General features: G+C 54.7%; 2 protein-coding genes across 2 annotated transcripts in view; one reads left to right on the top strand and one right to left on the bottom strand.

Moving 5' to 3' along the window:
* The window catches only part of THTPA (thiamine triphosphatase), a 43838-nt gene extending 21370 nt beyond the window's left edge, over nt 1-22468 (bottom strand). Inside the window, exon 1 of the mRNA XM_081086477.1 lies at nt 22438-22468. The gene's annotated coding sequence lies outside the window, so the exon portion shown is untranslated. The remainder of the gene's footprint in view (nt 1-22437) is intronic.
* ZFHX2 (zinc finger homeobox 2) lies at nt 1442-18757 on the top strand (the record flags this gene model as incomplete). Its single annotated transcript, XM_081110911.1, has 9 exons — nt 1442-3461; nt 3674-4191; nt 4945-5185; nt 6621-6695; nt 7138-7196; nt 8774-8974; nt 9397-9523; nt 9691-13152; nt 13407-18757. The coding sequence occupies 9 exons, from the start codon at nt 1442-1444 to the stop codon at nt 14384-14386; spliced, it is 7683 nt and encodes a 2560-aa protein (XP_080967037.1). The 3' UTR covers nt 14387-18757.
* Nucleotides 22469-25435: the final 2967 nt, after the last annotated feature.

Here is a 25435-nt window from a genome sequence, read left to right as displayed (position 1 = left end):
CACGGTGCCTATAGGCCAATGGAAATTTCCCTGTAGCCTCTCTGGCAAGAGGACCTTGACTCAGGGTAGTTACCTCCTCAGGGGGGTCGTTTAGCTTCTAGAGAAGCGGTTCTCAACCTGTGGGTCATGACCCCTTTGGGGGGTCGAACGACCCTTTCACAGGGGTCGCCTAAGACCATTGGAAACACATATATAATTACATATTCTTTTTGTGATTAATCACTATGCTTTAATGATGTTCAATTTGTAACAATGAAAATACATCCTGCTTATCAGATATTTACATTACGATTCATAACAGTAGCAAAATTACAGTTATGAAGTAGCAACGAAAATAATTTTATGGTTGGGGGTCACCACAACATGAGGAACTGTATTAAAGGGTCGCGGCATTAGGAAGGTTGAGAACCACTACTCTAGAGAGAAGGCCTGTTGAAGAGGCTGTATTTAAGCAGAGACCTGAATGACAAGGAGCCATCAGGAGAGCATTCCAGGCAGAGGAAACAGCTTAGGCAAGGCTCTAAGGTAGGAATTAACTTGGTGTGTTTGAGAAACAAGGCTAATGGGCTAGAGCTGGCCAGCCAGGCAGTGGTGGGAGGATAGGCAAGCAGGTGTCAGATCAGATAGACCCTTTTGCAAATCAGGGAAAGAAGTTTGGATTTTATTCACAAAGCAAATGAGAAATCATTAATGGATTTTAAGCAGAATATAGTATGATGTACATTTTAAAAGATGATTCTTTATGATGCCTGAAATTTGCTTTAAAACCATATAGGAAGTGGGCAAGGATATAAATGAAACAAGATTGGCCATGAGGGCCATGAGTTGGTGACTGTTGACACTGGGTGATGAGTACAAAGATGTTCCTTGTTTTATTTGGTCTACTTTTATATATGTTTGACATTTTTCATAATTGAGAATTAAATGAAAGCTCACTTGGATGCTGGTTGGGAGGAAATTGGATTGGAGGGGCAGTGGTGGAATCCATTGCATTAGCTCAGGAGAGAGATGAGGATGGCTGGGGCCAGGATGTGCTGGTGTAGATGAAGACAAATGGAGGGATGGGACACGTTTGAGAGGTTGCTGTCAACTGCATATTGTGGAGCAAAAGCAATTTTTAGGTTTTTACCTTAAGCAACCAGATAAATAGTTGTACCAAATTCTGAGATAGTAGATGGGGAAGAATAAATTCAGGGGAGGAATAAAGAGTTCTGGTTTTAGACATGTTAAGTTTGAAGTGCCTGTTAGACACTAAGTGAAGTTTCAGTGTGGCACATGGGTACCTGAGTCTGGTGCTCAGGGAAGCGGGGGGGTGGGCTGGAGTAGCAGGAGGGTCAGCTGCTGTCTCCCCGGCTACCTGACAACACGGCTCTCTCTGTGTTTCCCCTGCAGGGTACTGGCTGTCACGCTGAGATGAACCCCCAGCACTCCTCCGTCTGCCATGGCCTCCCTTAGCTCATCCTCTACTGCTGGCACCTCCCCACCCCCTGGGCACAATGCCCTGTCCCCACCTCTGGACACCTCTTCCCCCAGCATCCCCCCTGATCTTGTCACCAAAGATTCCACCTCTGAGAGCATGAGGCCCTCAGAACCAGGGGGACAGCCTCTGGAGTCGGGCTGTGGCCTCATCCCACCAAAGGAGATTGGGGAGCCCCAAGAAGAGCCTGGCTGTGGTGGCTTCCCACCAAAGGACCTGGGGGTGGAAGAGGACAAGGAGCAGGAGGAGGAAGGCGGCGGGCTCCCTCCTGTGGACCTAAGCAACCATTTACTCTTCACAGCTGGCGGTGAGGCCTGCCTCGTGGCCACGCTGTCCCTGCCGGGTGGCAGTCAACCGCTGTTACCAAAGGGCTTCCCCTGGGGTGAGGCGGGCACCAAGGAAGAGCCCAGCCTACCCCTCCCGCCCCCGACACACCTCACTGCCCTTCACATCCAACATGGCTTTGACCCAATCCAAGGCTTTAGCTCTTCTGACCAAATTCTGTCCCATGATACCTCAGCGCCATCTCCGGCCACCTGTGAGGGAAGGGATGGAGCCTTCTGGAGCTACCAGCTAGCACCAAACCCACCCGGAGATCCCAAAGATGGCCCCATTGGGAGCAGGGGGGGAGACCACCGGGCACTGTTCTGGCTCTGCCTCCTGTGCCGCCTGGGTTTCAGCCAGTCCCAGGCCTTCGTGGGTCATACACAGTCTCATGGGGTGAAGCTAACCTCTGCTCAACACCAGGGCCTACCAGGCAACCCAGCTGTGCTCCAGGAGGGGGAGGAGGGCTGCGTGGCCCTCCTAAGCTTCCTGGAACCAAAACCACCTGCTCGCCCCCCTTCAGAAATGCCCCTTGACAACAGCAGCACAGGGAGCCTGGAGGCGAATGTAGCCCAGACTGAGGATGGCTGCCCTGAGGCAGAAACCCAGGCCCTAGTTCTGCCTACAGAAGACGTCATAACCCTCAGTCCGCCTTCCCCATCCGCTACCCCAGCCACCTGGGGTCCCAGCCCAACCCAAGCCAAAGAATCACCAACGGCAGCAGGGGAGGCAGGCCCAGATTGGTTCCCCGAGGGGCAAGAAGAGGATGGAGGGCTCTGCCCCCCACTTAACCAAAGCTCACCCACCTGCAAGGAGGGGGGCACTCTCCCCATCCCAGTGGGCTCCCCCGAAGACCCCAGTGACCCACCCCAGCCCTACCGCCTAGCCGAGGACTACACCCCAGCCCCCGCAGCCTTCCAGGGCCTCAGCCTGTCCAGCCACATGTCTCTGCTTCACTCGCGCAATTCCTGCAAGACGCTCAAGTGTCCCAAGTGCAACTGGCACTACAAGTACCAGCAGACCCTGGATGTGCACATGCGGGAGAAGCACCCTGAGAGCAACAGTCACTGCAGCTACTGCAGCGCTGGGGGCGCCCACCCCCGCCTGGCGCGGGGAGAGAGCTACAACTGTGGCTACAAGCCCTACCGCTGCGACATCTGCAACTACTCCACCACCACCAAGGGCAACCTCAGCATCCACATGCAGTCTGACAAGCACCTGGCCAACCTGCAGGGCTTCCAGGCCGGGCCTGGCGGGCAGGGAAGCCCCCCAGAGGCACCGCTTCCGCCCTGCTCTGGGGACAAGGAACCCAAGACCAAATCGTCCTGGCAGTGCAAGGTGTGCAGCTATGAGACCAATATCTCTCGCAACCTGCGCATCCACATGACCTCTGAGAAGCACATGCAGAATGTCCTCATGCTCCACCAGGGGCTGCCGCTGGGCCTGCCACCTGGGCTTGTGGGGCCAAGCCCTCCGCCCCCAACAGGCGCCCCTGCCACTCCGCCTGAACTCTTCCAGTACTTCGGGCCCCAGGCCTTAGGGCAGCCCCAGGCTCCCTTGCCTGGCCCTGGGCTGAGGCCAGACAAGCCCCTGGAATCCCAGCTGCTTCTCAACGGCTTCCACCATCTCGGAGCGCCTGCCCGAAGGTTCCCCACACCTGGTAAGCTCCTGGCTCTGCGCCTCTTCCCTTTCGCTCCCCCTTCAAGGGTGAAACGCAACTCCCTGCTCTCTCCTAAGGGCCAGCCCACCCGCCCTTAGGTAACACCAGCGCCCACGGCACTATCCTCATTTACCCACCACCCACATTCCCACAGACCAAACTGACCCTGCTCCATTCCTTCCTTGGGCCACTAACCTGTCTCTGTCCCCAAGGCCCTGGCAGCTTCTCCCCGGACGCCCACCTGCCTCAAAGTCAGCTCCTGGGCTCCTTGTCCGAGGGCCTGCCCACCTCGCCGCCCCCAGATGACAGCCCATCTCTGAAGGTGTTCCGCTGCCTGGTGTGCCAGGCCTTCAGCACAGACAACCTGGAGCTGCTGCTCTACCACTGCAGCATGGGCCGCAGCCTCCCGGAGGCCGAATGGAAGGAGGTGGCCGGTGACACCCACCGCTGCAAGCTCTGCTGCTACGGCACCCAGCTCAAGGCCAACTTCCAACTCCACCTCAAGACCGACAAACATGCTCAGAAGTACCAGCTGGCAGCCCACCTGAGGGAGGGCAGTGGGGCCACGGGCACTCCCTCCCCCATGCCCCTGGGAGATGGGACTCCTTATGGGTCTGTGCCCCCGCTGCACCTGCGCTGCAACATCTGTGACTTCGAGTCCAACAGCAAGGAGAAGATGCAGCTCCACGCCCGGGGGGCAGCCCACGAGGAAAACAGTCAGGTCTACAAGGTGAGGGGTAGGAAGGCCTCAGGTGAGGGCAGAGCAGACGCCTCGGGGAGAGGGAAGTGGAAAGGGATGGGAAAGCCTGAGGTGGCAGAACTGGAGAAAAAGGCATGTATGGCCCAGTCAGCGTGACTCAGTGGTTGAGCATCAAGCTATGAAGCAGGAGGTCATGGTTCGATTCCCTGTCAGGCACATGCCCAGGTTGCGGGCTCAATTTCCAATGGGTTGTATAGGAGGCAACCAATCAATGATTCTCTCTCATCATTGATATTTCTCTCTCTCTCTCCCTCTCCCTTCCTCTCTGAAATCAATAAGATTTAAAAAAAACAATTTTTTTAAAGGCATGTACTATGCACAGAATAATACACTGTTTAGAAAAAAGATGCGGAGAAAGAGGCCAAGGGTGGTAGACTTAGTCGAACAAAGCGAATCCAATATTTTACTCTGCTTTTCTGGTGTTCAGGGCTGGAGAGAGGGCTCTGTCTCTATTCAGCCCATCTTATCACCAGAAGTTTGAGAAGAGAACCAGATTCCATTCACACACCAGGAGAGCCCAGGATGGGTAGGAGGAAGAGGGGATTGGGGAGAAAAAGCAGTAACACTCACATGGCCTTAGGAAGGAATAGGGGAGCTCAAGAGGGTGGAAGGGCTGGGTCGGGGTGCTGCTGGTGGGGCTCCCTTGGGGAAGGTAAAGGAGCCCCCGAGATCTGAAGGTATCTGTTCCTTCTGGGCCTGACCTGCCTTTTTCCATTTTTCCAGTTTCTTCTGGAGATGGAGGGGGCAGCGGCAGGGGCAGAGCTGGGACTGTTCCGCTGCCTGCTGTGTGCCTGGGAGACGCCCTCCCGCCTGGCCCTGCTGCAGCACCTGCGAGCACCCGCCCACCGCGATGCCCAGGCCCAGCGGCGCCTGCAGCTGCTACAGAGTGGCCCGGCGGCCGAGGAAGGGCTCTCAGCTCTTCAGAGCATCCTTAGCTTCAGCCATGGGCAGCTCCGGACTCCAGGTGAGGCAGAGGGGATTGAAGGGGTAGGGCTGGGCAGAGAGGGCAGCTGGCATGGAGCTGAGGGCTGATGAGAAAGTGGTACAAGGGGAACAGGTCTGCTCCAGATTTCAGGAACAGTGGGGCCAAGAGGCTGTTGGAGGGAGGAAGCAGAGAAGGGCAGGGACTTTGCTGGGTGGAAAACAGAGAACAACCCTAGCTGGTTTGCTCAGTGGATAGAGCATTGGACTGTGGACCAGAGGGTCCCGGGTTCGATTATGGTCAAGGGGGCACGTACCTTGGTTGCAGGCTCCTCCCCAGCCTGGGCTCTAGTTAGGGTGTGTGCAGGAGGCAACCAATCAATATGTTTCTCTCACATCGATATTTTTCACTGTCTTTCCCTCTTCCCTCTCTCTCAAAATCAACGGAAAAATATCCTCGGGTGAGGATTTAAAAAACAGAACAGGAAGAGAGGTGAGGAGGAGTCACCCAGTGGTTCCAAGTACTGACCAGTGTCCTAGCAACGCTGGGTAGGGAGGTGGGCAGGAGCTGGTCAGGAAGGACAGAGGCAGAAAGAAAAGAATGGGGCAGGACATATGGGAAACTGATGGGGGCTGTGGGCATGGTCTGAAGGTAGCCTCGGTGGGAAGCCCTTGACAAGCTCCCCAGCCTTTTCCTGTCTCCTCGGAGGTCTTCAGCCTGAAGGCTGGGCTGAGGGTCCCCCAAGGCAGCTCAGTTTGCAGGGTGTAACTGCAGAAACTGGGAAGGGCCCGCCATGGGGTGCAGGAGAAGGGCCTGGAAGGGGCTGTCAGAGGTGAGCAAAGCGTCTGTCCGGGATTCACAGAGACCAGTGGTGGGCGAGGCTAGGGCTCGGGCAGCAGGAACCAGGAACAGGCAGCATTGACTGTGCTAATTGAATTGCCAATATGCTGGCTGGAGTTAAGTGCTGGAGGGGCCCAGATCAATAGCTAACGATCCTGGCGAAAGGCTGAATGGAGTTAAGGAACTTTAACACTTTAATTAGGCCGCCACCGAAAATAAATTCCTACACATCTGTCAATTCTTACTTGAGTGGTAATCTCCTCTCCCAGTTAGACCTGCCGCCTCCTGCTCACTACAGCTGCTTCCATGCAACCTCACCTTCCTTCTTCAGCACCTCTCCCTGTACATTTCTAGGCTCCTTGCTTCCAGGATCAGTCATGACAAGGAGCTGAGTTTGGTCCTGTTTCTGTCACCTACCGCTGGACTTATTTGCTTATCTTCAAGTGACAGGGACTGGACTCCCAGGGATGATTTCGTAGGCTCTCCTCTTCTGTATTTCTTTTTTGTCCTCTGCTGCCTGTTGATTCATCCATCCATTTTCTCCCTCATTGCCTGGCTGCTTGTCCTGCTTTCTTTGCTCTATCTCTTCCCTTTCCTGATGCTTCAACATTATAAGCTGACTCTCCTCTCTACACAGGGAAGGCTCCTGTTGCCCCCTTAGCTGAGCCACCCACCCCTGAGAAAGATGCCCAGAATAAGACAGAACAATTAGGTGAGTTGCTCATCTGGTTAATTTTCTGCCATCCCTTGCCCTCCCCATCCCTAATCCTAATACATTCTGAGATGCTCATGGGACTTTGCAGTATCCACACACCCTGCAAGGCCTGGGATAAAGGAGCCAAAGTGATCAAAAGAAAGGACACATCAGAGGGGAGGGAGGCAGAGCCACAGAAGGCAGGGTGCTTCTGTTCTCTTCGAGGACCCAAACCTGGCCATCACACTAACCTGGGCTCAGCCCTGCTGAGCCAGCCTCCCCTCGCTGTACTCAGTATAGCTCTGTACGTTTCTGCCCTTTCTACCTTTCCCCAGAGCTCCGCCCTCTACCCTGGAAGCTCTGTGCTACGAATCAGGTCATCTTAAGAGCTGAGGGTCTGTGAAGGGAAGAGGGGGGTTTGGGGAGTCTCTTAATCAATCCCCTCTCCTTTCATCTTCAGCTTCTGAAGAGGCAGAGAACAAGACTGGTCCTCCTGGAGACAGTGCCAACCAGACCATGGTCAGAACTGGGGTAACTGGGAAGAGCTGAGCGGGGGAGGGGGGTCTAGTTTAACTAGTTAACTAGTTTACTCATGTTCTAAAAGCTGAAATTCTAATCAGCAGAGCTTTACAGAGATTTCAGACCAAGGGTAGACCTAATTTTGTCGTGCTTGTGACTTATTTAACTCAAAATACATGATTAAAGAAATCCCACGTGGGCCCAGCTATGGCTGTTCTGGGCTAACGGGGGCAGAGCTGGCCCCCAGGGGTGGGCACAGAGGGAGATGCCAGGAAGGATGGCAGGAATTTGAGAGAAAGGTGAAGAGAGAACTGTATTGAGGGCAGGAAAGATTGGAGGTGGGTGGAGGGAGGAGGGGAGGAAAGAAGTGAAGAAATGAAGAAGGCAAAAACAAAAAACTAGCTGCCGCCGGGCTCTTTATTTTTGTTATGAACAGAAAGGCAACTAGATGTGGATGTTCATCTCCAACGGGAAGCCCTGAGCCTGGAGGGAAGTGTCCTGGCCCCCCTCCCTGAGGGTAGAGGCACCAGCCCAGATGATTCATCCAGACAGCAAGCGCTGCAGGTCTCTCAGTCTCTGGACCCAGGCCTCTGCCTGACCTAGGCAGGCCCCAGTCGTCTAGCTCTGTGGCCTGAAAGTATTGATTTTGAGTGCCTCACAGCTCTCCAAACTGGAACTGCAATATGCAGTATTTATCATGACTGCCTTCCTTCAAACTGCTGCAGTAATGGCTTATGTCCTCAGCTTCCCCTCCGAACCCGTACTCCCTCAGCAGACCTACCCCAGATGTCCGCTCCTAGGCCTAGGTGCATGCAGCTGAGCATCCCCTTCCTGCTGTGCAGGCCTGGGCTGATGGCACCGGGGGCAGGAGAGGGAGTGCGCCAGGGAGACAAATGCAGGCTGGAGATCAGGCGCACAGGGGACTCGGGGAAACAGAGGGGCCCCCAGGCTCCCCAGTCCCATCCTCCAGAGGTGTGGGCAAGAAGTCAAGCCAGAATTTCCTGAGCCACGCAGGGAGCTATGGTTATTGTTTGCATTAAGAAGAGAAGAAAAATGAAAGAAGGAAAAGAAAGTGGGAACTGCTGAGCCTCTGAGGGAGAATGAGCTGACTTCTGAGCAGAGAGGTAGGGAGACACTTAGTTCAGGGACCTTGGGGAGGCACAGTGGGCCAGGAAAAGGGAGACTCTGGGTGCAGCAAGTGCCAGAGGGAAGGGGAACCATTTCAGGGAGATGATACAGGCGGTATGAGAGTGGTTAAGAAAACTAAATCCCAGGGAGGGCGGTACAGGGCCATACTGTCAGCAGAGACGGGGAAAGCCAGACCAAGGAAAGACAGAGACCGGGACAGAGCACGAGGGCCAGACAAAGAAGGCAAGGTGGGGCCTAGCTTAGGCCTTCATCCCAGGCCATGGGAAACCAGGGAGGAGCCAGCTTTCAGGACTGTGGCTGGGTCCACAGTGATGCCTTCCCCTTGGGCTCGCTTCTTTATTGGGAGCGGATATTGTACAGGAGCGTAAAGGCTGCGTGATGGCAGGTCCCACCCGTCCCTGACACCCCCTCCGCCCGTGTGCCCCCAGGTGTACTGCTGTCCATACTGCAGCTTCCTGAGCCCAGAGTCAGAGCAGGTGAGGGCTCATGCGCTCTCCCAGCATGCAGTGCAGCCTAAGTACAGGTGCCCGCTGTGCCAGGAGCAGCTGGTGGGCCGGCCTGCCCTGCACTTCCACCTTAGCCACCTTCACAACGTGGTGCCTGAGTGTGTTGAGAAGCTGCTGCTTGTGGTGAGTACAGGTTGGGTGAGGACCCGTCCAGGGAGCCCTGTCAGGCTGGGCAGGAGGGGTCAGAGGGAGGCAGAGGCAGGGGTGCCGGGCAAGTGTGTGTGTTGCGGGGTGGGTGTTGGTGAAGGAAACAGCATTTCACAGATTTGAAGGTGGATTTTAGAGTTGGAGGGGACCGAGTGGAGCTTATCTACTGCCTTACTCTCCTGGGAGGCGGCTAAGCATTTCCTTCACTCACAGTAGGTCCCGAGAAGAGCTGTTCAACAGCAGGCCCAGCCTGCCAGGCCCTCTCCTCTGTGGGAAAAGCAGAAGTTAGGTGGGAGGTCTGTTCAGAGACAAGACTGGAGCCGTGCAAAGGGGCTGGGCATAGGCATAGCAGTAGCCAGAGGGCGAGAAGGAAGTCACTGGGATTTCTTCCATTACAGGCCACAACTGTAGAGATGACCTTTGTGACCAAAGTGCTGCCTGGGCCCTCTCTCAGCGCTCTGGGGGATGGCCCAGTGCCCCTGGCTCCCGGGCCAGAGCCTGCACCCGGCAGAGACCAGGCAGCAGGTAAGGAGGGGGATGGCAAGCCTCCCAAGGTGGCAGGAAAGGGGACCTGGGCTTCACAGACCAAGAAAGTCTGAAGGAACTGAGGCAGGGATCAGTTGCCCTTGATAATGAGTGGGTGGGGTCTGACTTAAAGTTCCCTTCTCATTGCAACCCCTTCTCTCCCTTAGAAGGCCCTCACCCGCCTCCAGAAGCCAGTCCCGGTCCTCTTCCTGAGCCTCCCCTGCCCTCAGCCGAGGCCCCAGACAAGCCCACAGGAAGCCCTGACCAACCCCCCTCTCCAGCCCCCTCTCCAGCCCCTCGACCTGATGCCCAGGCTGAAGAAATGGCTGCTGTGCCCCTCATGGCTGAGGAGGAAGAGGGAACTGCTGGGGAGCCCCGCCCTGCAGAACCAGCTCCAGCGGACTCGCGCCCAGCTCTGACCTATCGGAAGACCACCAACTTTGCACTGGACAAGTTCCTTGACCCTGCCCGGCCCTATAAGTGCACTGTGTGTAAAGAGTCCTTCACACAGAAGAATATCCTCCTGGTCCATTATAACTCTGTCTCCCACCTGCACAAGATGAAGAAAGCTGCCATTGACCCCTCTGGCCCTGCCCGGGGAGAGGCTGGCTCAGCGCCTGCCACCACTGCGGCCACAGACAAGCCCTTTAAGTGCACGGTCTGCCGCGTCTCCTACAACCAGAGCTCCACCCTGGAGATCCACATGCGCTCAGTTCTGCACCAGACTCGCTCACGGGGGGCCAAGACTGATGCCAAGGCTGAGGGGCCAGAGCGTGGCCAAGAAGAGCCCAAAGAAGGCGAGACTGAGGGGGAGGCGGGCACTGAGAAGGGCCCTGACCCCAGCGGCTTCATATCTGGGTTGCCCTTCCTGTCCCCTCCTCCCCCTCCCTTGGACCTGCACCGATTCCCAGCCCCTCTCTTCACCCCGCCGGTCCTGCCCCCCTTCCCTTTGGTGCCCGAATCACTACTTAAGCTCCAGCAGCAACAGTTGCTCCTGCCCTTCTACCTCCATGACCTCAAGGTGGGGCCCAAGCTGGCACTGGCTGGGCCTGCACCCCTGCTGTCCCTGCCAGCTGCCGCCCTTCTGCCCCCACCCCCACCCCCAAAGGCTGAGCTGGCTGAGCGGGAATGGGAGCAGCCCCCCATAGCTGAAGAGGGAACTGAGGCAGGGACAGCCTCACCCCCCGAACCAACACCCAACGAGGCAGCCCACACTGCAGCCAAAGCCCTTCTGGAAAACTTTGGTTTTGAGCTGGTGATTCAGTACAATGAAGGGAAGCAGGCTGTGCCCCCTCCTCCCACCCCACCCCCTCCAGAGGCCCTGGGGGGTGGGGAGAAGCTGGCCTGCAGGGCCTGTGGGAAACTCTTCTCTAATATGCTCATCCTCAAGACACACGAGGAGCATGTCCACCGCCGCTTTCTGCCCTTTGAGGCCCTGAGCCGTTATGCTGCTCAGTTTCGAAAGAGCTATGATAGCCTCTACCCGCCCCCTGCAGAGCCGCCCAAACCTCCCGATGGGTCTCTGGATTCGCCTGCTCCCCAACTGGGTCTGCCCTTCCTGGTGCCAGAGCCCGAGACAGAGGTGGCCCATCCCGCTGAGGAGCGAAGCCGGGCGGGACACTGGCCCCCAGAGGAGGAAGACAACGCCAGAGGGAATCTTCCTCCCCTGCTGCCTGCAGGCCGCCGATTCTCCAGAACCAAGTTCACAGAGTTCCAGACGCAAGCCCTGCAGTCTTTCTTTGAGACCAGTGCCTACCCCAAGGATGGAGAGGTGGAGCGGCTTGCAAGTCTCTTGGGCCTGGCTAGCCGTGTGGTGGTAGTGTGGTTCCAGAATGCCCGCCAGAAAGCACGCAAAAATGCCAGCGAGGGCGGGCCTGCGCCAACCGCGGGAGGCACAGGGGGAGTCTCTGGCTGCAGGCGCTGCCACACCGCCTTCTCCTGTGTTTTTGAGTTGGTGCGACACCTTAAGAAATGCTATGATGACCAGCCCCTGGAAGAGGAAGAGGCAGAGAGAGGGGAAGAGGAGGAGGAAGCAGAGGAGGAAGATGCAGAGGAGGAGCAGGGCCCGGAACCCCCAAAAGGTCCCAAGGGCCCATCACCAGAACCTCCAGACAGGGAAGAGCTGAGCCAAGCAGAAGCAACAAAGCCAGAAGGCAGAGAGCCTGAAGGGAGGGCTTCTCCCTCACCTGCCCCAGCCCACACCTGTGACCAATGCGCCATGTCTTTCTCCAGCCAGGACCTCCTGACCAGTCACCGCCGACTACATTTCCTGCCATCTGCACAGCCCAGTGCTGCCTCCCACCTCCTAGATCTACCCTTGCTGGTGTTTGGGGAGCGAAACCCCCTGGTGGCAGGCGCTCCACCAGTGCCAGGGCCACCCCTCAAACGGAAGCACGAGGACGGTAGCCTGTCTCCCACGGGCAGTGAAGCAGGGGGTGGAGGGGAAGGTGAGCCCCCCAGGGACAAGCGCCTGCGCACCACCATCCTGCCCGAGCAGCTGGAGATCCTGTACCGCTGGTACATGCAGGACTCCAACCCAACACGCAAGATGCTGGACTGCATCTCCGAGGAGGTGGGGCTCAAAAAGCGGGTGGTGCAGGTCTGGTTCCAGAATACCAGGGCCCGAGAGAGGAAAGGCCAGTTTCGAAGCACCCCTGGGGGAGTGCCCAATCCAGCGGTCAAGCCCCCTGTCACACCCACCCCTGCACCCTTCCCCAAGTTCAACCTCTTGTTGGGCAAGGTGGATGATGGGACTGGGAGGGAGGCCCCCAAGAGAGAAGCACCTGCTTTTCCCTACCCCACGGTCACCCCGACTGCAGGGCCCCTGCCTTTCCTGCCTCCTGGGAAAGAGGCTGCCATCCCAACACCAGAGCCACCTCTACCTCTCCCTCCTCCCCTTCCCCCCAGTGAGGATGACGGCCCAGAGGAACCCACAAAAGCTTCTCCAGAGAGTGAGGCTTGCAGTCCATCTGCAGGTGATCTAAGCGATTCGTCTGCTTCCAGCCTGGCTGAACCAGAATCCCCTGGGGCTGGAGGGACCAGTGGGGGACCGGGTGGGGCTGGGGTTCCAGATGGGATGGGGCAGCGGCGCTATAGGACCCAGATGAGCAGCCTGCAGCTGAAGATCATGAAAGCCTGTTATGAAGCCTACCGCACCCCCACCATGCAGGAGTGTGAGGTGCTGGGGGAGGAGATTGGGCTGCCCAAGAGAGTCATCCAAGTCTGGTTCCAGAATGCTCGTGCCAAGGAAAAGAAAGCCAAACTGCAGGGGGCAGCAGCTGGCGGGACTGGGGGCAGCAGCGAGGGCCCCTCGGGAGCCCAGCGCACTGACTGTCCCTACTGTGATGTCAAGTATGATTTCTATGTCTCCTGCCGAGGCCATCTCTTTTCCCGCCAGCACCTGGCCAAACTCAAGGAGGCGGTCCAAGCCCAGCTGAAGAGTGAAAGCAAGTGCTATGACTTGGTTCCAGCGCCTGAGGCCTCTCCGGCTCCCAAGGCCCCACCTGCCACCACACCTGCCTCTATGCCCCTGGGGGCTGCCCCAGCCCTGCCTCGCTTGGCCCCAGTCCTCTTGCCAGGCCCAGCTCTGGCCCAGCCCCCCTTGGGCAGCCTAGCTCCTTTCAGTTCAGGTGAGTGGAAGGTTGGGAGGAGTTGGAATTCAGAGAGCATTTCCCTCTAATGACATCCCTTCCTTTCCCTTCTTGACTCTTCCCATCTCCAGTCTCCTGTGGTCTTGGCTTCAGGTTCTTGGGGGGAAGAAGGAAGGAAAGGGATCATGGAGGCTAGTTGTGGGAATGGGTGGGTGAGGCTGGAGGAGGCCTATAGCCGGGAAGAGGAGGGGCAAGAGGTGGCTAATCCTTCATCATTCCTTTCATCTTCCTAGGCCCTGCAGCCTCCTCAGGCCTCCTTGGCCTCGCCACTTCGGTTCTGCCTGCTACCACAATGGTCCAGACTGCTGGCCCAGGCTGCCCCTTACCTCAGAGATCTGTGCCCGACCAAACCAACACCTCCACGGCAGGCACCACTGACCCTGCCCCAGGCCCGCCTACTGAGCCCTCTGGGGATAAGGTCTCTGGTGAGCGAAAACCAATTGCAGCCCCCACCAACTCCTCCACTGATGCCCTCAAGAACCTCAAAGCATTGAAGGCCACTGTCCCAGCCCTGTTGGGGGGCCAGTTCCTGCCCTTCCCACTGCCCCCTGCAGGAGGGGCCACACCACCAGCTGTCTTTGGCCCCCAGTTACAGGGAGCCTACTTCCAACAGCTTTATGGCATGAAGAAGGGGCTATTTCCAATGAACCCCGTGATACCTCAGACCCTCATCGGACTACTCCCCAGTGCCCTCCTCCAGTCACCACCCCAGCCCCCTGAGCCCACAGCCACAGCACCTCCAAAGCCTCCCGACCTGCCCGCTCCAGGGGAGGGGGAGACCGGGGAGGCGGACGAGCTGCTGACAGGCAGCCCTGGCATCTCCACCGTGGACGTGACCCACCGCTACCTGTGCCGCCAGTGCAAGATGGCATTTGACGGGGAGGCTCTAGCCACTGCTCATCAGAGATCCTTCTGCTTCTTTGGGCGGGGTCCTGGGGGTTCCATGCCCCCCCCACTTCGGGTGCCCATCTGCACTTACCACTGCCTGGCATGTGAGGTGCTGCTGAGTGGGCGTGAAGCCCTGGCCTCCCACCTGCGCTCCTCGGCCCACAGGCGAAAGGCGGCCCCACCCCCCGGGGGCCCACCCATCATCGTCACCAACGCCGCCACTGCCGCCACCGCTGCCGTGGCTTTTGCCAAAGAGGAAGCAAGATTACCTCACACGGACTCCAACCCAAAAACTACTACTACCTCTACACTTCTAGCTTTATAAACAGATAAAAGATAAACCAAGATCTGGGAGGGAGGGCCTCAGGGCTCCCTCTCTTACCCCAAGGGGTGTTTGGTGGGAGCTCAAATCCCTCTCCCCAACCTTTAGCTCGCCCATCTCCTGGGAATCTCCATTCCCACCCTCAGTGGGCTTCACACACCCACTTCTAGCAGAGTCCTGCCTCCTCCCCTGCCCAGACACACACCTCCACTCCTCCTTGCCCTGTGACTTCAGACATCCTCATCTTGTCATCCTTATTATTCACTCATGTCTGCTCTGCTCAGCATACACAGAATCTATCCCTGATCTATCTTCCTACAACTTTTTCCCACTGAATTCCCAGTCACATCCCAGCTCCTATAAACACACACACATGAGTACATGTTCTCCCGTGCTGTTCCACTGAGAAAACACCAAAAAGAAGGAGAAGAAGAAGAAGAAAAAGATGAAAGAAAGAAAAAGGAAACCCCAAGACAGAGAAGGGGAAGGAAAATAAACTGTCGCTCCCCCTTCTTCCTGCCCCCTTGTCTAGAGCACCATCTGCTCAAAAACTTTCCAAATACCCAGTTGGCTCCCAATGTTGGAGCCTGGGATGGGCAGGGAGCCCACAAAACTAACCAAACTTTAGGTTGGCGGGCAGAAGTGCTCCCAGCTCACTCTCCTCACATCCCTCCCAACCTCCTTGTCTGGCAGGGGAGCCCGTGGCCTGGACTCCAGGGGAAGCGGCCACCAGGGATCCCTCTGCCAACCCCCACCCTGCACCCTGAGAACTGCAGTAACTTATTCTCAAAGGCTTTAAACACAGAGATCCTCTCAGCAGCCGTGGGCCTGCCCCTTGTCCCAGCCCTGCCATGTGGGGGTCCAGCCTCTGGGACCGGCGCTGCCCACCAACGGCAAATCCAAAGTTCTTTAAAAAACAAAACAAAAACTGAAACACACACACAACCAAAAAAGAGAAAGCGCACACATGTGCACAGGAGTGAGAGATGGAGAGGAATGAACTAAAAAGAAACAAACTTGGAAAATACGGAAAAAAAAGAAAAAAAAAAAACCCTGAAAACTCTCCCATCAAACAAGTGGTTTTTTCCTGTTTGTGTCGCCTCCCCCCATTTTAAGGGTTTCTTTAAAGCACCTCATCTTTGGAAGGTCATATGGCTTTAAGACCTTGCATGGGTACAGTGACCCTGGGGACAAAGTAGTGCAGCTTTGCCCTGGTCATGTGGGGTCGGGGCACTGGAGATGGGGAGACACATCCTTGCCCCTGAACTGAGTATTTGTCAGGAGAGGTAACATCCCCCATCCCCAGATGTGGGTCAGAAAAGCCGACGCTGCCAAAAATATCTTGGTAGTGTCAGGAAGGAAGGGGTGGACGGGCAGTTGATTTCTGAGTCTTGGGTATGCTTCCTTTTCATGTAGCTAATCACCATTTCTCATTCACAACTTTCATAAACCCCTACTCCTTTTCCCCTCCCTAGTGGCCCTTTCATATTTTGGTCACTTCTTAAACCTCCTTGCCTTTGGGGACCCTTGTTCCCCATCTGTTTTCTTCCCCCCTGTATGTCCTGGCACCTGTTCCCTTCAGCCCAGCCCCTCCAGTAAGCAGCATCTGCTGGGAGCACCCCCAAAGGAGTCAGGGTCTGTGAGCCCCATGGGGGCCAGAGCATGACTGCAGGGTGATGGGTGGGCAAGGAGGTGACTAAAGCACAGGTGATCTCTGATAGGGTGATGTCACCAAGAGGAATGAGCTGGGACAGGTTCCCCAACTCTATCCCAATTTTCTCTGTAATCATCAGGTGGTAAGTGCAGCAACCCCAAAGCCCAGCTAAAGTGAAATAGGGTGGAGAAGCAGGTATTTTATTTTAGCACAGAAAAGCCCCCAAAGCGTTCCCAGTCTTACAGATTGTGTCTCCTACTACCCTTGCCCCTAAGAAATCCCCTTGCGAGGGAGCCTGCTTCCAGACTCTCCTTCCGGCTTCCTCCACTCCGATTCTCCGTTTCAGATGCACACACACATTCAGCCAGCCCTGTATTTGGATTTCCCAGTCTGTCACTCCACTCTGTGGACATGTTAATACCGAAGCAGTGGCTTATATGCAGAAAAGACGGAAGGGGAGAGGAGGAAGGAAAATGGCTGTCCCTAGTCCCTGTCCCCTTCATTTCTCAAATTAAAAGCTCCAATGCTAACAAACCAGGGCGGGGTGGAATTAGTTATTCTGACGATGCCAAAAATGCCAGTTATAAATGCAGGCGGGAGGATAGAACTGGCCTACTGTGGTCTTGCTCTCGCTGCCCTTCTCTCACCTCTCAACATCTCGCATCCTTCCCTTCCTCCCTACCCCTTTTCTCTCTCCTGTTGAAATTCTGTGTATAAAACTATTTTCTTAGCAGCATGTGTATGAAGAAACTTTTTCACTCTTTGTTTTCTGGGAATGTGACTTATGTATAAAAGTTGAAAACAAACAAACAAAATTTTTTGAAGAATAGGAAGAAAAGAGGAAACATTTTAAAGAAAACCTTGGCAAGACCTGGCATGGGATGATGAGAGTTGTGCTGGCGTGCACTTTAGGGACTTGCAGCCAGCATAGCTTGGCTTTAGTTAGAACCAGGAATGTGTTCACCAGGAGTTAATCTAGCCAGAAATCCCTCCTCCTCCGGCCCCCCAACATCATCTTTTACGCCCAGATCCCTGGCCTGGAGATACTAGGGACACTCCCAATTGTAGACAGGAGCAGCTGTCCTTACCAGGAACAGTGACTTGGGGGACAAGAGCCTGGCTGCCTCTGCTGACTTGGGTCAATCATCATGCTTCTGGAGGGTACACCACTCCACGTTTCCAGTGGCTGGAAGCATTCCCCCCACCCCTTTCTCAGACCAGGAGGCCTCAGCACTCCCACTCCAGAGATGCGCAGTGAGCGATTCTGATGGACAGAAGGCTGAGTGAGCACAGCCCTACGCAGAATGCTAGAAGTGAACACCTGGGCCAAATCGTGTTGCTTCTGTGCAGTAGGAAACCCAACTCAAGCGCCTGACACAGCAACACCTATTTTGTAGATAATGCCACGGCCCTAAAGTGAGCCTGAATTGGTGGTTCCTAAGATTGGTCTTCCACAGCTTGCGGCATAAGCCTAGGGTTTTTGACATAGTGGGTCCTAAAACATCAAACTTCTGGTCCACTCTACTTACTGCCAGAGTCAGTTCCAGAAGACGGGGTGGACATGATCTTGGCTGTCTTTGCTCTAAATCAGTCTGGGTAGGGATGGCTTAAGATGCCCAACTCTCAAATGGGAACAAAATCAAACTTGTCTACAGAAGAATATGAAAATCTGAAGCCTTCGTGGCCAAATGGGGCAGAGTCTGAAATAAGACCACAAACAGACACCTGTTCTTCCCCGACCCTCTAGCCCGAGTGGACTTATGAAGCATGCACAAGAACGAAAAAAGCCAATTATTCCAGGCACAATAGCACCTACCTCCTTACTTCCTTGTATTTGTTCCTTAACCACTTTCAGGGCTTATAGACCAGATCACTGATTCCCCAAATCATCACCACCCTGATCTGCTTTAAGAGACATTCATTCAGGCAATCACTCAGTCACGCCTGTGTAATATTCACACCTGAAGTACAGAGCTCTGTGTATGTCACTGCCCCAACAAAACAAGCAAGCACACCCTCAGGTACAGCAGCAGAACCGTGTAGAGAGAGCTGCAAGGATACCCACAAATGTAGCAAGTATAGGCCTCAAGGGCACAAGGGACATGTCCCAGACCCATCATCAACACTCCCCTAAGTAGAAACACCCCCCAATACATATTTTCTTCACACAACAGTAGGTAGGAAAAGCTTATACACAAGAAAGTGTAACGTGCCAGAAAAAGTAACCAAATGTTGAACATTAATCCATGGGGCAAGGACCTTACATTCCTTTGGAGTGTGACACTAGGGAGGGAAGGGAAGTAGAAATCAAGAGGAACCTTTGGGGAAAACTTACATGCAACACCGGCGTAAACTGGGCCAGGGAGCATTTCTCTCCAGGTTGTGGTGGGGAGCTCAAACCACGAGTAGGGAGCAATAGTGAGAAACTTGTAAGCCAGGAGGATGACGTTTCTAGAGGACTGAGTAAGGAAGAAATGCCCCCAATACCAAGAAAGCTCTTGCTACAACAAAGGTTTAGACTCTGCCCTAGCTGGTTTGGCTCAGTGGATAGAGCGTCTGCCTGCACACTGAAGGTTCCCAGGTTTTATTCCGGCCAAAGGCACATGCCTGGGTTTCTGGCTCAGTCCCCAGTAGGGGCGTGCAGGAGGCAACCGATCAATGTTCTCTCTCTATCATTGATGTTTCTATCTCTCTCTCTCTCTCCCTCTCCCTTCCTCTCTGAAATCAATAAAAAATATATTAAAAAAAAAGAAAGGTGTAGACCCAGCCTCAGGGTCTATAGCATTACAGCTTGGATACATTATGAAAAGATTCAGATGAAAGAGGACATGGGTAGAAGACCTAGAGTACGCTCATCAAGTTTTCAGAAAGCTGGGGAGTGATCCCCAGGGAACACCTACCTCCCAGGGAGAGACTAACTTTATGGGAAGAACATATACGCGGTATGTATTCTCCATAAAGACGACCCAGAAAGCCTTCCACATAAATGACAGGGGTAAATGGCAATATTCCTTGTCAGTGAGCCTGGTGTTTCTTGGCTCCCCTGCCATGGAGAGGTTACCTGGCTTGAAGCTAGTGGGGAAGCAGATGATTATCAGTGGACCAGAAAGAAAGTGATGGGGAAAGGTGGCCCGATATTGACTCATAATCCTTCCCAACCACACACACATTCCTACACAAACAATGGCTAAAACACCCGAACAAGTACCCAGCAGGCGCTGAGCACTGCCCCACATCTACTGCCCCTCCCTGAGACCAAACCTGCACCATGTCTTCTCCACTGGAAGTATCTGCACTGTGCTCACTCCTGGACAGTCCACCAAGTGCTCAAACGACAGTATCATCAGCAACTTGCCAAGTATTGGCAGCAGGTTAGGCCCAGCCTATGTTCACCTACTTCTGAGACCGGGACCCTGACCTGCCTCGAGAGAGAAGTGTAACCAGGACCCATCCTGTACCGAGCCATAGAATCCACACCAAGCTGACCAGATCCCAGAGAGCAGCTTCCTGATAGCTCCTCACCAGTGGTCCTTAGTGGTGAGGTTTTAGAAACACACACTAGCCAACCACTAGAATCTGGGGTGAGGGGAAGAGGACATTTTGAAAGAGTTCCATAAAGGCGTCTTCTGTGATAATTACTGTCAATGGGAACCATAGTTCTCCCAGGTTAAATCTGCCTGATTTGACCTCACAATCACCCCTTTCCTCCTGCTGCCCCACTTAAAACACACATCCCACAGCACGTATATATTACATATGTGATGACATAAAGACACGACTATGGTTGGGGAGGAAGAAGAAAGATGCAAAAGGCATGATAACTCCAGACTAGATCAACTGTCCCACAAGGTGACTGACATTGCTTTGAATAGTGTTTCTTGGCATTTCAGCCCCCTGTGTTGTGGTCGCTTGAGTGCTTGTTTAAAATGCACATTCCAGGACCACGCCTACTGAATCAGAAACTCCTGAAGGGATTCTGTGCTCTCTGGAATTTGAGAAACACTAATTTAGACTACTCAGCCCCATACACATCTTTGACCTGCCCCCAACTCTCCAGGACCCAGGGCCCAGCCCTGCTACACCAGGGGCCGAGCATCACCTGAGATTATCTTCCTCACTGTCCTGACATCAACCCCACCTCCAATATTTTGGAAATCTGACAGTGTCTTCTGCTTATGTCGGCTGTTCTTGAGCAGGAGAAAAGTTACAACCATTGTCCACTCATTCCCTTGGCTGAGCGCTTCACTGAGTCCCCTCTGCTATGGAAACCCCCTTGCTTCTTCTGAAGTTTCATTCCACTTCCAGAGATGCTGAAAGCAGAACTCCCCCAGCTCCAAGTAGCTCAGCCCAGCATGAACAATGGCTTTACTTCTCTCTGGGCAGGTCCTATCCTTCATCAGAGCCACCTAACATCACCCAGAGCCAGTTCTACCCAAATAGCTTCCGAGTCACTGCCCACAGTCTCTGGCTACCCAGGAAGCAAGGAAAATCCAACTGCTAGACGTTCTTCCAGGTGAAGGCCCATGGTCCAGTTTTGTGGGACTGGCATTGCCTCTGAAGGCATAAGTCTGGTCCGAGTGACCAGAGGCTGGGGACTCTGTCCCTGGGCCTTCTTCTCTACCAGGGCTCATTGCTGATCCACGTTCTCCCTTCCAGGGGTGGATTTCAAAGATACAGACATTTATTCAACTCTAATTGGGATTCCATTGAGAAATTCCTAAACACAAAATCTCCTTGAACAGTTTTTCTGCAAGGACAAATCCAAGGTGCCTGCATCTCTAGACCCAGAGCACCTCTCCATCTTTCTAGGGCTGTTATGGAATATGGGCCTTTGAGAAAGGGAGAAAGAACTGGTTCATCTCAACCACAGCTCAGCCAATGACAAGGCACAGGGCAGAACCAAATCCGCGCAGGAACAAACCACCTCACACCCAATAGCGAGGCCTGCGGGTCTCTCCTTTCTACTTCCCTTCCACTCTCTTCTGGCACCATCTCTGTGACAACAGCTGGCTGTCCTCTCCAGGGCGTTCATTTCGCTCTCCTAGGATTTTCTCCTATCCTTGCTGACCAAAAATGTATAGCCCACTGGCCTGGAGCCTTGGGTATGGCTCTCACCTATGCCCTAGTCCCTCTGTGCTCCAGCTTCTGCTGGTATAGTTGCTTAAACCGAGTGTGCCACCATCTAAATCCCTTTCTTGGGGCTGTGAGGGTAGGCAAGAGACAGCTGCCTAGTTGGAGGAAGGCGGAGTTGGGACGGGCTAGAGAGTGCTGGTTCAGCCCCCTGATGGGGCATCAGCCTCTGATGCCAGTCCCCAGCAGAGCTCCACCCAACGCCTGGCAGTGCTGCCCCCTCTTTCACTGCCACCAAGTGGCGGTCATGAGCATGTTTGGTGGCTTTGGGTTTGCCGCAGTGCCAGGATCTGAGACACTGTTCACATGCCAGTGCAGCACTGCCAAGCGTGGCAGCATCTAGTTGGTTGGGTGCCAAGCAATAGGACTCAGGTGGCGACAGGGTGATGAGAGGTCGAGTAGAGGGAGGGGGAGAAGAGAAAGGCCCAGGGAGAAAATCAGACACCTCACTTGTTAGAGTGGAGAGTCCAAATGGGATCCGCAGAAAGGTGCCCTTCCCATTCTAGACCCCAGTTCAGCAAGCAAGCCCTTCCCTCCCCCACCACGCCCGCACAGTAACATATACAGACCAGGCAAGAGGGTCTGGCCATCTTCAGCAGGAACTGGCTGGGGGCCAGGCAGGACTGCCAGCTTCTCCATCCTTCTTCCTTGGGGTCTTGGCAATGGCGCACTTCCTCCTTTGTGTCCTCATGCCTCTCTCCTTCTGTCCCCCACTCCCCATGCCTAAGAGGGATTGGGAAGGAGGTCCTGGCAGAAAAAAGTCTGTCCTCCCAAATAACTCACACATATGCATACACACACACACACACACACACACAAAGGCACACACACACACAACTCGCCTCCTCCCTTCTCACTTCTGGCACAACTCTCAACCAGACTGGCAAGAGGCACTGCCACCCTCCCCCATTCCTCACACTGCCAGAGCCTATGCCAGGCTCCTTGGGCAGTGCCAGCATCCACCCACCTCACACCCAGGTCCCCCTGCCTCTCCTTAGTGCTCTGACAAAGGGCCAGACTGCCAACCCCATTGGGCTCTCCTTGGGGAGCTGTGGCACAGTCCCTCTCCTGGCTCTTAGATGCTTTCTTGGCACTTCCCTGGCTTCTCTCCACCACTTTACTTTCCCAGCCTAGGAGAGGACTAACTACCCCACAGTCCAACCGTTTCTCAGAGCTGAGCGGTAGAGGAACAGAAACACCAGCCAATATCCCTGCCCCTCCTCTCCACCTCCTGGGGCCCATTTCCACTGCCCCAGCTCAAGGCACCAACCTGATGGATGTGATGCCAATGGCTCCCGGGTACCAGCCTTCCTCCCAGAGCACCAGGACTCCTGCCGCTGCTCCCCTCCCTACTCGCCTCCTTCCATCTCCTCGGGCACAAGGGTGGCAGCTGTAATGCCAATGCCTATAAGCAGGCAGCATGAAGCAGCTCATGTTTCCTCTTCTGCCCTCCCAGGCCCCACACCTCTCCCCTCCTTCCACTCCATCCCTCTGTCCTTCTGGTTGGACACTAGGTTGGCAACCGCAGTGTCAACCCCCACCCATGCCCAGGAGGCTCACATACAGCACGCACTTATGCATACATGTACATGCGCGCACACACACGCACACACACACGGCCCCATGAGTGCCAGGCAGCGGTGGCAGACACACAGCAATGCATAGTGACTGGTATACCCGAGGAGTCACCCAGATTCAGCACCTGATCCAACAACCATTTGAGATTGGGTGGGTAGGCGGGCGGGCAGGCGGGCGGGCGGAGGGGAGATGGAGGCAGACGATGGCCCTAGGTTGGCAGCCGATGGAGCCGGGAGAATGGAGGGAACAGATGCTCTTTGCCCAGCCTCCCTCCCTCTCTCTCTGAGATCAGTGCCAAGCTGGGGGGATGGGGAGAGGGGAGGATGGGGGAAGGGTGGCATTTGGAAAGCTGGCAGGCGGGGGTAGGTGGGTCCGCCCAGGCTGGGCAGTGCCGGCACTGGCTGCCGCCTCTCCACTCTGCCATCTGTCTCGCTTCTCTCCCCACCCCTTTTCTCTCTCGTTCTCTCTCTCCTTCATCCACAGCAAAACGAAAGAGGAAAGCAGGGTCCTCATTCAGCACACCCCCAACCTCTACCAGACCCCCTCTCCTCCTTCCCACAACTCACCACACCATACCACCACCAAGCCATCTGTGCTCTCTCCTCCTGGCTCAGTCACCTTCTTTCATTCGCCTTTGCCCTCACACCAAAACGGGTGCAGTATTTTTTAAAAAATATATACATATATATTTTAAAAAGCAACTTAAAAGAAAAACTCTTTTCTTTGGGGATGTCCTGTCCTTCTGCGTCTGGGTCCTCGGTGCCAATGTCTGTGGCAGGCAGTGAGGGGACCCTGTCCTCAGCTGGTGCCCATGAATCCCATGCCAGGGAGGAGGGGTGGCTGGGGTGGGGTGGGGGTGGGGTGGGGTATCGGGAGAGCGCTCTTCTCTCTGCGCCTGTGGTGGCTTCTTTTCTTTCCTCCTCTTCCACTTCCGGAGCAGATTCAAATAGATCTAGAGCCTCCCCACCCCCAGTTCCCAGGGCCCCTGTGCCCTTCTCTCCCTGCTTTTGATTTTATTCCTCGATCACTTTTTCCTTTTTGTGTGTGTGTGTGTGTGAGCGTGTGTGTGTGTGTGTGTGCGTGCGCGTGCCTGTGTTTGCATCCATGGCGGTGGGCACCGTGCCAGCCACCGCACAGCCATCTGCGATGCCTTCTGCAGTCTCCGCTATTTCTCCCTGCCACCTCCAGCCCCCAACTCCCCTGCACCCCAGCTCCCCACCCCCAGTCCCCAATCATTAATTAGCTACTGAATTAATTAAATCGAGAATGCTAATTAACATTCCTAAAGGGCAGGCTGCCAGGCTTGGGGGGGGGGGGAGGTGGTGCACATAGAGGGTATGTAAAGAGGAGATTGGGATGGGGGAGGAGGGAGAGCCTGTCTGCTGAGGAGAACAGGAAGAGATAGAAAGAACCCAAAAGAATGAAGGAGAAAGACATGTCAAGGCAGGGGCATGGAAAACGGTAAAAACTGCCTGAGTCCAAATGAGTGCAACCCAGCCTTTCCCGCCCAAAGAAGGTACAGCCAATTCCTCCTCCCCAAGCCACCTCCCTCCTGGCCCCACCTGGAAAAGGATATATTCGTAGGGTGGGGAGCTCTGGCAGCTTTTTTCCTGTCTCTCATAGAAAACAACCCGAGCCAGAGAGACAGCAGCTAATCCCCATCAATCCAGCCACAGTGACTCTCAGCCCAGGTCACAAGAGAAGGGTCCGGGCTCACAGAAGCCCATTGCCTGGCCCGTCGCTCCCCCTTTGCCAAGGTGAAGAGGGCATTCTGTGAGCATCTGCTGCAGAGAGACAGACACGGGGGATCGACATGGGGAACCATGACAGGTATCAATTCAATAAGGACTCAATAACAATTAGTAGAAAATCACTGACAAGGCCTGTGGCTGCCCAGGAAGGCGGTGAGTAAAGAAGTCTGCCTCTGGGACTCCAAAGTAGGAGAAGTGGACACTCCTACCTCAGCTAGAAGGCCGAGAACTTCAGGAAAAGTGAGTTGTTGTTTTGCAAGAAAGTGAGGTGCCAGTAGAGTAAAACTTATTTTGGGAGGTGCCCTATGAAACACGCTTCTGATGAGATGCTCCTCAGAAAAATGGATCCCACGATCAATTTGGGAAATACTGTGTATTCCATCTCTTGAGTTTCAAAGTGCGTACTGGTGTGTTAAAGGCTCTGAGAAGTGTTGTAAAAAAAGAAAGAAAACCTTAAGTGTGTTTAACCCACTGATTCTCAAAGTCATTGGGCCACGGAACCCTCATTTTTTAAATTCCTAATTTAATTAATTCTATTCCCACAGAAGCAGTGTTCTGCTAGGAAAGCTCTTCTGAGTGATCAGGGTGGTTCTGGCCTGGAAGCTGGCAGACAGAAGAGCTGGCCCCAGGTCAGCTGAATCTAAGGCTTCATGAGCAAAGGGACAGCACCAGGCCCTGGTCTTCCAACCGTAATGCAGGAAGGCACCAAACCAGCTCCCGGTGGGGAAACCAGACCTGTGCTTAGAAACACAGACCTACACTTTCAGAGCTGGGAAGAGACCTTGGCAACCACCAATTTTACAGTAGAAGCAACTGAGACTCAGAGCGGCGAAGGGATTTGTCCAAGGACACAGAGCCACTAGATGACAGCACTGACATTAGAACCAAGACTTCCTGACCTCTAGCCCAGCTCTGTTTCTCTATTTTCTGTTATTAAAA

Source organism: Myotis nattereri (genome assembly GCF_964212035.1).
Source record: "Myotis nattereri genome assembly, chromosome: 1".
Classification (NCBI taxonomy): domain Eukaryota; kingdom Metazoa; phylum Chordata; class Mammalia; order Chiroptera; family Vespertilionidae; genus Myotis; species Myotis nattereri.
This window is presented reverse-complemented; position numbering and strand designations above follow the sequence as displayed.